Source organism: Sebastes fasciatus, chromosome 15 (genome assembly GCF_043250625.1).
Source record: "Sebastes fasciatus isolate fSebFas1 chromosome 15, fSebFas1.pri, whole genome shotgun sequence".
Lineage (NCBI taxonomy): Eukaryota > Metazoa > Chordata > Actinopteri > Perciformes > Sebastidae > Sebastes > Sebastes fasciatus.
In genome coordinates this window covers 16,641,682-16,655,103 of record NC_133809.1, presented here as the reverse complement: position 1 = coordinate 16,655,103, position 13,422 = coordinate 16,641,682, and the positions used below count along the sequence as shown (strand labels likewise).

Here is a 13,422-nt window from a genome sequence, read left to right as displayed (position 1 = left end):
AACCCTCACTGGTACTGCATTTAGCATAAAAAAATATAGTCAAATCATAACATGTCAAACTGCAGCCCAACAGGCAACAACAGCTGTCAGTGTGTCAGTGTGCTGACTTGACTATGACTTGCCCCAAACTGCATGTGATTATCATAAAGTGGGCATGTCTGTAAAGGGGAGACTCGTGGGTACCAATAGAACCCATTTTCATTCACATATCTGGAGGGCAGAGGTCAAGTGACCCCTTTGAAAAAGGCCATGCCAGTTTTTCCTCGCCAAAATGTTGCGTACGTTTGTAGCGTTATTTAGCCTTCTGCGCAACAAGCTAGCATGACATAGTGAGGTGGTACCAGTGGATTCCTTAGGTGTTTTAGTTTCATATGGTACCAGCATCTTCACTCTAGCTCTAAAACTGAACCTGCTACAACCTCCGAAAGTTTGATCGCGTTAAATAAATTTGTGCTGTAAAACAAGTTTTCGTTAACGCGTTATCACATTAACTTTGACAGCCCTAGTACTTAGTTTAGTTAGAAGATATATTTCCAGAGTAATAAACTAACGTGAGGTTGAATATGAGGTCTTTCTGCAGACAATAAAAAAAAGTTTTTATTAACTGTAGAACATTATTAAATTTATAGTGTTCTACTCCCATTCAAATATTAAAAAGCCCTTCCTCGTCCTTCCTGTGGCTCTCCCTGACCGATGCATTAATAAAAAAAAAAATATTAAAACAAAGTATCCATTTAATGGGTTTTATTAATAAATCTTATAAGTGTACACATAATTCAATATTTGTATAGTTACAAAAAAATGAAGTGCCTCAATCAGTTTTTGGCACAATGCACCCTCTGCTCTACAGTAACAATGTCACAGAGGACATTTCTAAACATACAGTATATGAAGCATGTAAGAAGAAGTTCTTGCCACAAAATATATATTACTTTGTTAATTTGCTGAATTTTCATTTAAGCAGTGATTCTGCATTCATCGCCGAAGCATTCCCATAAGATTACACGCAAAGTCACACATTTACCACTCATCTGAATTTCACACAAGCATCCAGAAGAACACATACTGAAGCTCCTTAAGCTGTAATTGCATTTTTCTCATGGCTGAACTTACCCATAAATAAAACTGTGAATCACTTAGAGATCAGACTTTTCTTTGTCATCCACAATACCCTCATCACTCTCTAAATGACTCAGAGGATTCTGGGAGTAAGGTCATCAGTCCAGCAGTGGTCGCTCACTGTTTTATCACTCCTGGAAGACAATCTGGTCGGGCAAACAGAGCGAGATCCTCCTTGTACGTTGCTAGGTGACGACCCAGCGGGGCAGGTGGCTGTTAAGATTGGAGCTCAGTGAAACCATGAGGAGCGCTACGGGACCCCGGAGATGCAGCACCAACGCCACCTCCTGCGGGGGCAACCACACTGCAGTCAGAGCTCACCTCTGTGGAGAGAAGGGAGGATAGCATGGATATCATCATCTGGAACAAGCTACAGTATGGAGGTGGATGTGACTCATGACGCATAAGACACACTGAAGATTACAGAGGCACCTGATGGAGATTTGTCACTACATGAAGTCCTTCATTGATTTTGGTTTAAAAATGAGAGGTTATGAGTACAATACCCAGGCCACTGTCGCCTCTTGTCAGTCAGGGGGACGTAAACCACTCCCATCAAAGCTTTCTTGAGAAACGACCCATCGCTCTGCCGATCGTACTGTTCTAGCACCTGACTGCCACCGTCAGGGCCCACTGGCAGAACCAACCGCCCACCAGGCTTCAGCTGCTCCAAGAGCTGAAACAGGAATTTCACGAGGCAATATCAGGGTGGAGACACTTCTGTCATCTGCATATCAAAGTTCCTTCATAGCTTACAGCACTTGAGAAAATGTGTTTTAGAGACCACTGACTGTTTTAAGATTTACTTGACTACTGTAGATGTACTGCCATGTGTTTTAACCTTAAAGCTGCAGTGCGTAGAAAGGGAGCAAATATGATTAAAAAACGTATTTTTATAAAACGGTCACTATATCCTGACAGTAGTGCTTGAGACAAGTAATCTGAAAAAATCTCTCTTATTCCATTTCGATAAGAATAAAAGTGATATGAGTCCTTACAGCCTTGGGAACAGTAGGTGCAGCTGCACCAACATGAATGGCATCATACGGCGCTCCGTCTGTGTGGCCGAGCCTTCCATCTCCCACTGTGGACAGATGTACTTTTATAGTCTTGTGTAGCAACATCAACATTTGAAAGTTGCACGACTTGGATATCTCCTGACTCACCTATAAGTTTGATGCGTCCAGAGGTGAGCAGTTCTGGGTTGTCAGCTTGCACATTTTTTATTGACATTTGAACCAGTTCATCGATGTGTTCAATGCCAACCACTCTACCACCGGGTCCGGTCTACAAATAACAGAAAAACGCAGCTATTGTACTCAATCATATGCGTTTTTTTATGCTAGGAAACATGCAAAGTTTACACAGAACTTACCATCCTTGCAAAGCAGGCTGTGAGATATCCACTCCCTGAACCCACATCCAGTGCCGCAGCCCCTTCAGTTAGTTTGTCGCTTAACAGCTCCAAAGCATGAGCATGCTGTCAAACCGCCATAGGAAATATGTACATAAGTGAATCATAGTTCATCTTAAGAGATCTGCTCACATCTCAAAGCAGTTCAGTGTTTGTTACTCACCATGTGTGGTGCACTGATGGTCGCCCTGTAGCCTGTCATAAGAAAACGTCATTACATAGAGTCACAGCGCATATCTGTGCTCATGAAACACAACACACCTTGTATTCACTCAAATACCTGTTACCACATTGAGAGGCAAGCGTGTGTATGTGTGAGTGAAATGAATACCTATGGACTGAGGAGAGTCTGCATACGGATAGTCTATAGCGTAGAGCCCTCTGTCTGTGGCCAGCATGGCATCAAACACCTGGTCGCTGCGGATCACCCCGTGATCTGGAGGAGGAAAGAGGAGGCAATGACACTGCGCTGAGCTGAACAGGATGAAATGTGTGCAGGATGAACTCTGATGTTGAAGTTTGTTTCCCTTACCTTGTAATATGAAAGGAAACACTAGCTAATACAGGCTTTTTAGATAAAGAAATTAGAATGAAAGCATAGCATTGGGTCACTGTTTAAAGCGAAGTGATATATCAATATACTAATCATCGTATTTCAATAATCGTGTGGGATTTTGGTCATTGTAACATCATGATACAGCATACATGTAGTATTTTCCTCTTCTTAAAAGCTGCATTACAGTTTGCAAACAGCTTGAATAAATCACCCGGGTCGATTTCCCATGTGCGGTCGCATACGCGCATGTGTGGCTACGCTGTTCAGACAGGTCTTCACAGACAAGACTTCAGACAATCCAACACAAACTATACGGAAGCACCAAAACCGCAAAGTTCTATCTAGTGAGGCCCGTCTTGCTAAACAGTGTTGGCCGCGGTCAGAGGACGCGGGGGTGACCGTAGCTTTTGTCTCCAGGGACGGAGTCTCTGCTGTACTCTGCCCCTCTGCTTCTCTGCCTGCTTGCCTTCACTCAGCTCGCTCCACCTCACTGGCATGCGCGCACACTACACACTGCAGAAGAGTTAGTTTAGCTCTGAGAATATCTAGTGAATGTAGAGTGGACATTTGTGCAGAAATAAATGCTGCAGCTCCTCCAGACCAGCAGAGGTTTACTGTGTCTTGTGAAGTGACGGGGCTCCGCAGCGAGAAACGTTATCGTCTCCAACCGGGTGCCGGTGTCTCCGCTGTTCCCTCCGACCGCGGTCAGGAGGCTGAGGCAGGAAAAGCCAACACTAGGATCAGCAGTGATTCATGGAGAGACCTTCGTCTGGTCAGCTAACATTACTGCCAAGCAGGTGAAATATAGAGTGATATTGTGGTTTTAGCTGACGTGTGTCGCCTCACTGTTTTGAGCGCTGCTCGTTCATGTCTATTTAGAGCGAGTACAAGCACGAGCCCGACGCTGACTCTCGTTGACTTAAAGGCCACAAGGTGTCGCTGTTAACAAGCATCTCTGATTCTTACAAACAGTCCCTTTAATTTTAATCCTGGGTAAAAATTGTCCTCCATATTTTTCTGACTTTAAAGGGACAGTTTGTAACTTTTTCAGCGTATAAATGTAGCGGGTCGGCACACATGCGCGTTCGCATATGCGCGCTCGCGTGTGGCCGGAGCCTCGTCTCCGCTGCCTGCTCTCCTTCACTCAGACAGCGCGCGCGTCCTCCACCTCTAGACGTGAACGCGCGCTCACTCCACACTGCAGAAGAGTTAGTTTAGGTCTGAGAATATCTAGTGAATGCACAGGGGACGTTTGTGCAGAAATAAATGCTGCAGCTCCTCCAGACCAACAGAGCTTTCCCGTGTCTTGTGAAGTGACGGAGCTCTTCAGAGAGTTACGTTGTCTTCTCGTTACCGACCGGGTGCCGGTGTCTCCTCTGCTCTCTCCGGCTGCGGGCGGAGAGAGCAGGGAGACACGCTGCAGAGCCCCGCTGCTTCAACCAACACTAGGATCAGATCTAAATCATGTTCATGGAGAGACCTCCGTCTGGTCAGCTAACACTACTGCCAAGCAGCTGAAATATAGAGTGATATTGTGGTTTTAGCTGATGTGTGTCGCCTCACTGTTTTGAGCGATGCTCGTTCAGGTATATTGAGAGCGAGCAAGCGCGAGCCCGACGCTGACTTTCGTTGATTTCACGGCCACAGGTGTCGCTGTTAACAAGCATTTCTGAAAGTTACAAATAGTCCCTTTAAGTTAATAATGAATGCCTCTATCTGCTTAGCCATTATCCAAAATTACATATACAGTATAAAAGCACCAGCTGTGTCACACTCTAGATATGTTTACATTGTGGACTTTGAGGTTTTGAGTCAAAGACCTTTGCAAAAATCAAAGTGCATTATTACCCCTCAGCCTGCTGACGAGCTCTGGATGTGTCTTGCCGCTGGACATCCACGCCATGGTCCGGGACAGCAGCACACCCATCGGGACTACCACTACTGCCAGGCGCAAAGATGCGTGCATCTCATCTACACCGGATCTGCCTGCAGTGACATGATGATGATGATCAAACCTACAGCACACGACACAGACACGTAACTGTGACACACATTTAACACAGTTTGTCTATTATTCCAAGCAGAAGTTGCCAATGCTAATCCCAGTTTTTCAAATAGTCAATAACTCACGTATAAAATGATTTAACAGAGGTCAGCAGAGCTTGTTTACCTTCTTCAACCACCGCTCCTCCTTCACAGCAGACTCTTCCGGACTCCCTCCTGAGCTGCTAACCAATCAGATGCCGTCTTTCCATAACATGAAGCCCCGGACAGCCAATCATATCTCAGAACAGTTTTGATAGACAGTTACAACGTCCAATCACATGACGCCAAATAAGGAAGTGGGCTGACCCCGCTCATTAAAGGTTGTGGATCATGGACAGCTAGCTATAGAGGCTCATCTTTAATCTATATAATCATACATTTAGAGGAAATAACGGGTATTATACTGAGAGTTTCACACAGGTAAGACATGTTTGCAAATGTATTATGATGACAAACGTGTTGAAGAAGATTTTAAATGCATAATAATAGTCAATACAGTAGGTTTAAGACACCAATTTAGCTAGCTAGCTCAGTATGTTAAATTACATTTTGATTGTGTTTATCTGCATTCAGTTTTGTTATCTAAATGTTCCACAAACATGCTTGTTATAATGTTACTAAAGAAAAACCATTAACACAATTGAGCCAACACCTCTGGAAGGAGGAGGAGGACAAAGGAGGACAGTCTGCAGGACAGATAATAATGTACACAGTGCACTTTACACTAAGCTACTGGAGTTACCCTGCACTATATTCAGTTTTAACAGTCTCTTCTGCATGTTTTAATAGTCCTGTATCACAGCTGTTACCCTGCACTATATTCAGTTTTAACAGTTGTCTTCATCTCCTTGTCTTTTATATCTTACTAACATGTTTTGCACTATGGAACTGTGATGCTGGAAACAATAAAGTTACTATCTATCTATCTATCTATCTAATGTCCCCTTCTTCTCTCACTACAGTACACCAGGATGATTGATGACTTCGAGAGCCAGGATGTGGTCCGGTCCAGCGGGGAGCTGTGGACCGAGATCTGCTCCAGTCTGCCGGAGGGGCAAGCTGAAGCAACCCCGGAGATCAACACAGAGTTCAGAGACTCATTCCAACCAGCAGAACAAGTCGGAGGAGGAGTGCAGGTCAATGGACTATCAAATGGGACAAACACCAATGCCAAATGGGAACCCATGGAGGACTCTGAGATCTACATAGCCAGTTTAGGTATACAGGCATCCTTTCCTTGCCTTCTTCCTGTCCCTTTTCATGACTTCACACGTCACATTAGCTCACCTTTTTCCTCCATCCACCTGATTACAGCATCCATCATGCATCCTCCTCAATCAAGTTGTATGGGTGATTGTAGGAATTAGAGGGTTTCAAATTCCTAATGGGCATTTATGTCTGACTATTCTGACATTTTATAGACCAAATGAATAATCAATTGGCTGAGGAAACAATCTTCAGATTAATCAATAATAAATAATCCCATTAGGGATTATTAAGAGAAGAGCAAAAATAAGTAAACATAAGTGAATCCCAGGAATCAATGGGTACTAAGTAACAAAATAAGATCATGGATGTGAACTTAAAGAGGAAATTTGTTTGATCGCTTCTAACATGAGGCCCAATGTTTTTACAAAGTTTGTCTCAAAGACTGAAATACAAACTGTAGAAAATAATGGCAAATAAGGTACGCTTGTATCGGTGCATCCCTAATGGGATTATTTATTTATTAATCAATAATAAATAATCCCATTAGGGATTATTAGGGATGCACCGATACCGAATTGTATATCGGGCCGATATTGAGTCAAATAGCTGGAACAGGTATGGTTGACAATAGAGCCGATCTATTCAAATCAATTCTATGTTTATATATTCTATACATTTAATACTGGAATTTGAATTCCTGTTTTAAGTTTTTACTAATCTGTTGCTGCATTAAAAAGGTTTACATTTCAATTGTAATTCCTGTTCATTTTGAAGATTTTTTACGAGGTTGCTGGTGTACAATTTAATTTTTTAATAATAAATAATTCAGTAAATGTATATTTATGTATTTATTTGTCAGGAAAGCAATGTCTAAGTCCAGCCTGATGTTGTCTCACACATAAAATAATGATCCAGTCACTTCCACACAGTGAGGCATACAGCTTATTAATTAAACACTGGTATCGGATCGGTACTCGGTATCGACTGATACCCAAAACCCAGGTATCGGTATCTGGACTAAAAAAGTTGGATTGGTGCATCCCTAAATCCTATAATCCTAGACTAGTTGACTAATTGATGGACTGTATATGAAGAGAGGAAACAATCGCACATACCACCGTGATGATGGGAAAATAGCCAAAAACGTTTGTATATTGAGACACTGAGACACACACTGGTCTGTTCTTTGCTGTGTGTGCTCTGTCAAAGTCAGTAATTTGCTGCTCCTGATCCTCCATTCATAAATGTCAAAATCTTGATTTTTAAGATGTAAAATACTGTATTCTTTTGTCTACTTTTTTGTGCAGAGAACCGCCTGAAGAAATTAAAGGGCCAGTCAAGTGATGTGACCTCCAGGGACATGTTGCGGTCCTTGTCTCAAGCGAAGAAAGAATGCTGGGATCGATTTCTGCATGACGCTCAGACCTCGGAGCTCTTCCAAGGTGGCGACATGGATGATAGGTAGGATGGGAGGGATGGATTATGCTGTACACACACACACCTTAGGTAAAGGGAGTGCCTCTATTCTCAATATACTTTCTGTTCTCTATTTAAGTCCAAGTAAAAACTGCATCCTATTGACATTTTATTACATATTCTAACTTCGAATGTTGCAGGAATAACTCCATCTGCTGTTCTCTCGTCCTGTTGTATGCTCTCAAATTTACTAGAGTTTGTGTAATTTGCTTTTCTAGAACACAAAATAACTTCACATTTTGTGTTGCAAGGATAACGCAGACTCCCTAGAGCTTGAAATCTTCTCATCTTGATAGACTTTCTGTGTACCTCCCTTCCCTCCCTAGCGCTATTGAACACTTCAAGAGGTGGCTGATTCCTGAGAAGGTGGCCATCAGCGCAGAAGAGCTGGAGTATCTCCTGAGGCCGTCTCAGAGTAACGAACTGGCGGAACCGGACCAAACGCAGAGCGAAGAGGACGTGGAGGGAGAGAGACGCAACCCTGAGGAAGATGATGCTCACAGCCCGGAGAAATGAGAGAGAAAAACACTAACTCGGCGTGCATTCAGTAAGGGTTACTCGTTACCCCCAGCGCTCATTTTGAGCTGCGTTATGCCATAGCTGTGTTTTGGCCAAAGCTTTTAGTAAACAGCGGTCAAAGAACCAATTACAGCCCGTCATCATCCTCTGTATCCCCGGCAACTGAGTGTTAAGTACTTCTTCAGTCCTTGTTATTCATCCCTTCAACCACATCACACCATGAAAACAGATAATAAAGAACTTGAAATTAGATTTGTTTGTCCTGTAGCAGAAGATTAGTATCTAGTTTGTGTAGTGACTCCTATTAAGAATATCTCTCTACTTTGATTACATAATGTTAATGAAGGACCACATGCAGTACCATGTTGTAAATGACTCTTATGACATCTTGCAGACATTATTTTTCTGTTTTGAAACATTCAAGTAGGAATACTCTGTGATATATTCTGAAAATATTGTAACATATTGTGTAATATCTTTATTTTTTGCCATGATGATTTTACAAATGACGTTTTACCCATGTTTCAATAAAAACAAGTAGAATTGATTCGGTTCATTTGTCTGCACATAAGCTGAAGCCGAGGGCACTGTTGTGCTTAGATAGATTGCTGAGGTGTGTGTGTGTATTTCCATCTTTGTGAGGACCAATTTGACATTTAGACTATTGGAGTGAGGACTTTACTCTATTTGCAAAGTGAGGACTGTTTTAGGTTGAAGGTTAGAAGTATGTGACTGAGGGTCCTCACAGGTATAGAAGTACAAACGTGTGTGTACAGTGGATGTAAGAGCAAATGAGACGGTAGACCGTGTAAAATGTAGGAGGTTTCTTTCCTGTGGTCTGCCTCTCTGACTGCAGTATCTTTAGATGGCAGCAAAGAACCACATTTTTTTATATATTATTTTTTTGGGCTGTTATTTGTGATAGTGGAGAGAGGCATTACATGTGGGGAAAGAGAGTAGGGGAATAAAAAACGGTCCAGCCAGCCGGGAATCCAAACGTAGACTTGCTGCTGAGGGCGTTTGCACCCACAAAGTGAAGTAGATTCAGAATCAGAATCAGAATCAGAATCAGAAAGGTGTTTATTGCCAGGTGTAAGGGGTATACACGAGGAATTTTCTTTGGCTTATTGGTGCGAGGCAAACAGTATAATAACAAAGAATAGATAAACGTTAGAATAAAATAAGAATAAAAAATGTACAATTTACAAAATAAGCTATAAAATAAACATGGTATAAACAGATAGTGCAAATATTGTCGGTGTGCAAACAAAACAATCAGGTATCAGAGGGAGAGAGAGGGAGAGAGAGGGATACTGTAGGGGGTGGTATTGAGAGTGTATGAGAGAGGGGGAGAGTCAGTGTCGGGGTAGGGGGGTAGGGGGGGGGGGCCGTAGTGTGTGTGTGAGGGAGAGACAGTCACAGGGGGGCGGATGGGTTGTTGGAGAGCCCCACTGCCATGGGGAAAAAACTGTTTTTGTGGCGTGAGGTTTTGGTCCTGATGGACCTTAACCTCCTGCCAGATGGTAAAGTCTGAAAGAGATGGTGTCCAGGATGGGAGGGGTCGGCCACAATCTTCCCTGCCCTCCTTATGGTCCTGGAGGTGTACAGCTCCTGGAGGGAGGGAAGGTTGCAGCCAATCGCCCTCTCTGCAGCACGGATGACCCGCTGCAGCCTGGCCTTGTCCTTGGCGGTGGCAGCGGCAAACCAGACGGTGATGGAGGAGGTGAGGATGGACTCGATGATGGCCGAGTAGAAGTGCACCATCATGGTCTGTGGCAGGTTGAATTTCTTCAACTGCCTCAGGAAGTACATCCTCTGCTGGGCCTTACTGATGAGGGAGCTGATGTTCAGCTCCCACTTGAGGTCCTGGGCGATGGTCGTGCCCAGGAAACGGAACGACTCCACCGTGTTAACTGGGGAGCCGCGCAGGATGAGGGGGGGGAGCGGGGCTGAGTTCCTTCTGAAGTCCACTGCCATCTCCACTGTCTTCAGAGCATTCAGCTCCATGTGGTTCTGGCTGCACCAGGATGCCAGATGGTCAACCTCCCATCTGTAGGCAGACTCGTCACCCTCGGAGATGAGGCCGATGTTTGCTTTTGCCAGGTACAGACGCTACCTAGTTGCATTATGGAAAATATAGGATCCAACAGTTTTTAAACCTGGCCCATGAAAGGCAGTGTCAGCTGCATCAAGTCTCAAAATCTGTCTCCCTATAGGTTTAAATCAATCAGTCTGTCCAGTTGTTTCCAAACTGAGTGGCCGAGAGGGACACTTAAGGCAGTCTGCAATAAATGAGGAAAAGTTCAATTTAATATTAACTGAACTCACCCAAGTTTGAAAATTGGTAATACGAGAACTAGTTTGATCCTGAGTTTACAATATAGTTCAACTGTAAAACTAAACAGATCCTCCTAAATGACTGCAGAGTTGAATTAACGCCACCCTGAAAGTTTCAACAAAAAACAAACTAAGGCTGCAACTAACGATTATCTTCTTTGTCGATTATTTTCCCGATTAATTATTTGTTTTGTCTATAAAATTGTCAGAAAATGGTGAAAATTGTCGATCAGTGTTTCCCAAAGCCCAAGATGACGTTCTCAAATGTCTTCTTTTGTCCACAACTCAAAGATATTCAGTTTGCCGTCATAGAGGAGTAAAGAAACCAGAAAATATTCACATTTATGAAGCTGGAATCAGAATTTTCTTAAAAATAAATACTCAAACCGATTAATCGATTATCAAAATAGTTGATTAATTTAATAGTTGACAACTAATCGATTAAAGCTGCAGTCGGTAACGTTGAGCAAATATGATAAAAAGTTATTTTTATAAAACTGTCACTATATCCTGACAGTGCATGAGACAGAGAAGTTTGCTCCGGTTGGAGGGCGGTGCTTGGTTTTGGTCACAAACGTTCTAATTTTACAGCTAAACAGTACACTACAAGATGTTTCTGAAAACATTAGTGGAGAGAAATAGGCATTACAGTAACTGAATATTGATTCATATTTGATCAGCGTGGCCTAGTATGACTGTTTGATCGGAGTTAGCGAGTTATTGACAGCTGCTCAGAGACGGCAGGCTCCAGGTGAGCTCTGATTGGTTGTTTTACCTGTCTCATGCACTACTGTCAGATATAGCGACTAGTGATTTTATAAAAATAACTTGTTTTAATCATATTTGCTCCATTTCTACCCACTGCAGCTTTGATAGACTAGTGTTAGCTAGATTTATGTGAGTGTTTGAGTGTTATTCTGAATAAAGTCAATTCGTCTTATCAAACACAGTTCATTTGAATAACAGCAACCATGGCGTCATTCTCTAATGTGAATCAATTTCAGTTGAGGTCCTTGACATGAAAACATTTGGGAACCCCTTGATTATCCTGCTCTTTATCTTCCAGGACCCAGAGGACTGAGAGTGTGAAACCGACTGAAAGCACGCAAGTAAAACGTGTGTTTGTTCTCATTTCTCTTTCAAGTGCAGAATAAATTCAGCGACTCATCTTGACATAATAAAGTGGCTTCTATTTCTCTTATTCTGGAGGATGCTTATTACGATTTCAGTGAGTAAAATCCGTGACTTGCCGTCTCCCGAGATCTCACAGAGCCGTGCTTTGTGGTAATAGGTTAGATCGGGATGACAGACGATATTGTGAAGCAGCGAATGGCAGGAAATTAAAATTGTATTAGCACCCATCCTCGATTCAAATGTAATTTCCATGTGTGGAAAGTGTTAATAAAGAAAGCCACCTGGGGTGTCCCCGGAGAAAAAGAGCTTCAGCAACAATTCAACCCTAAATGTCATCCCTGGAAAGAATAATTATAATATATCAACACAATAATTCACATTTCATCTCTATATCTATTAATTTATATTCAAAGATTTTGCAATTAAATGAAAAGAGGTTGGATCTTTGAATGACAGCAAAACCGCGATCCATTATCAACGGTGTGAGATGCATAGATGAAATTGTTAATTTATGTTCCTATCATTTATTTCTGCAGCAGCTTCCTCCTCCCCGTCTGTACACAGCAGCAGCTCTGGCAACCATCAACCCCCAACGAGGGAAGGACCTGAATGCAGGCCGACAGCAACTTTTCAGGGGTTTATTGCAAAGGTGAACATACATACCCTTACTGGCATGGGAAGATCAGGCAGGTATAGATGGAGTTCTGGCTCTGGTAATAGGATAAAAGCAATGACACAAAGCTACACTGATAATCTGGCAACTGACTGGGGAAAAGAGCTAGTTCAATATCTGCAGGGCTGATGAGGGAAAGTGGAAACAGGTGTGCGGGGAATATCAGGTGATGGCTGAAAGAGGTTACTGCAGGGCGGGGAGTGGCTGGATGTGAGAGTCAGGTGACTGGTATCAAAGATAGCTGTAAGACCCATTGTCACCCAGACTAGATACAGGCAGTACATGAAAGGAAAACCAACTTAAGCTCTGTTTCCACCGCAGGAACTTTCCCCTGAAACTAAGAACCTTTTGAGGAACTCAATTCGACTGCAGGGTAAATGGTAAATGGACTTGCATTTATATAGCACTTTTCTAGTCTTCCGACCGCTCAGAGCGCTTTACACTACATGTCAGTATTCACCCATTCACACACAGAGGCAGAGGCTACAAAGGTGCCAACTTTGTCGATCAGGATCTAAATACTCATTCACACACTATATTAATTAACTAGGTTAAGTGCTTGCTCAAGAACACATCGATATGTGACCCGGAGCAGCCAGGGTTCGAACCACCGACCTTCCGATCGGTGGACAACCTGCTCTACCCTCTGAGCCACAGCCGCAGGGTCTAAATTAAGTTCCGGGGACATTTTCTGCAACCACCAGCAGCCCTCGTCCAATATCATTTTGCTTTTTCACACGTCAGCGGACTAATCTTTGTAGGTCTTTAGACCGCTATGGGAACGCAGTCAACAATGGGCTGAAATAACTTTTTAGTTCCTTGAAAAGTAGTCCCAGTGTTGCAGCGAAATCTGTGACCACAGTAATCTGTGACCGCAGAGAGCCAGCAACACATGAGGTCACCATTTCTGAGGGCTGTCTTCAGAAAATGTGAGCCCAC

The 13,422-nt window shown here is 43.0% G+C and overlaps 2 protein-coding genes across 6 annotated transcripts; one reads left to right on the top strand and one right to left on the bottom strand.

The window, feature by feature from the left end:
* Positions 1-729: 729 nt before the first annotated feature.
* pcmtl (l-isoaspartyl protein carboxyl methyltransferase, like) lies at positions 730-5,332 on the bottom strand. Of its 5 annotated transcripts, none has more exons than XM_074660547.1 (9): positions 5,260-5,332; positions 4,938-5,075; positions 2,865-2,969; positions 2,697-2,728; positions 2,495-2,599; positions 2,286-2,406; positions 2,118-2,203; positions 1,626-1,795; positions 730-1,406 (listed from the first exon to the last, which is right to left on the bottom strand). In XM_074660547.1, exons 2-9 carry the CDS (start codon positions 5,053-5,055, stop codon positions 1,370-1,372), a joined length of 774 nt encoding a protein of 257 aa, XP_074516648.1. In that variant the 5' UTR covers positions 5,056-5,075; positions 5,260-5,332; the 3' UTR covers positions 730-1,369. The 5 variants fall into 5 exon arrangements, with proteins under 5 accessions (XP_074516648.1, XP_074516647.1, XP_074516645.1 ...); XM_074660546.1 differs by having other exon boundaries at positions 5,220-5,314; XM_074660544.1 differs by having other exon boundaries at positions 730-1,442; positions 5,260-5,314.
* Positions 5,333-5,402: 70 nt separating this feature from the next.
* Positions 5,403-8,886, top strand: ccdc32 (coiled-coil domain containing 32). Its single transcript, XM_074660549.1, has 4 exons — positions 5,403-5,555; positions 6,098-6,353; positions 7,652-7,805; positions 8,147-8,886. Exons 2-4 carry the CDS (start codon positions 6,107-6,109, stop codon positions 8,334-8,336), a joined length of 591 nt encoding a protein of 196 aa, XP_074516650.1. The 5' UTR covers positions 5,403-5,555; positions 6,098-6,106; the 3' UTR covers positions 8,337-8,886.
* The last annotated feature ends 4,536 nt before the right edge of the window (positions 8,887-13,422 follow it).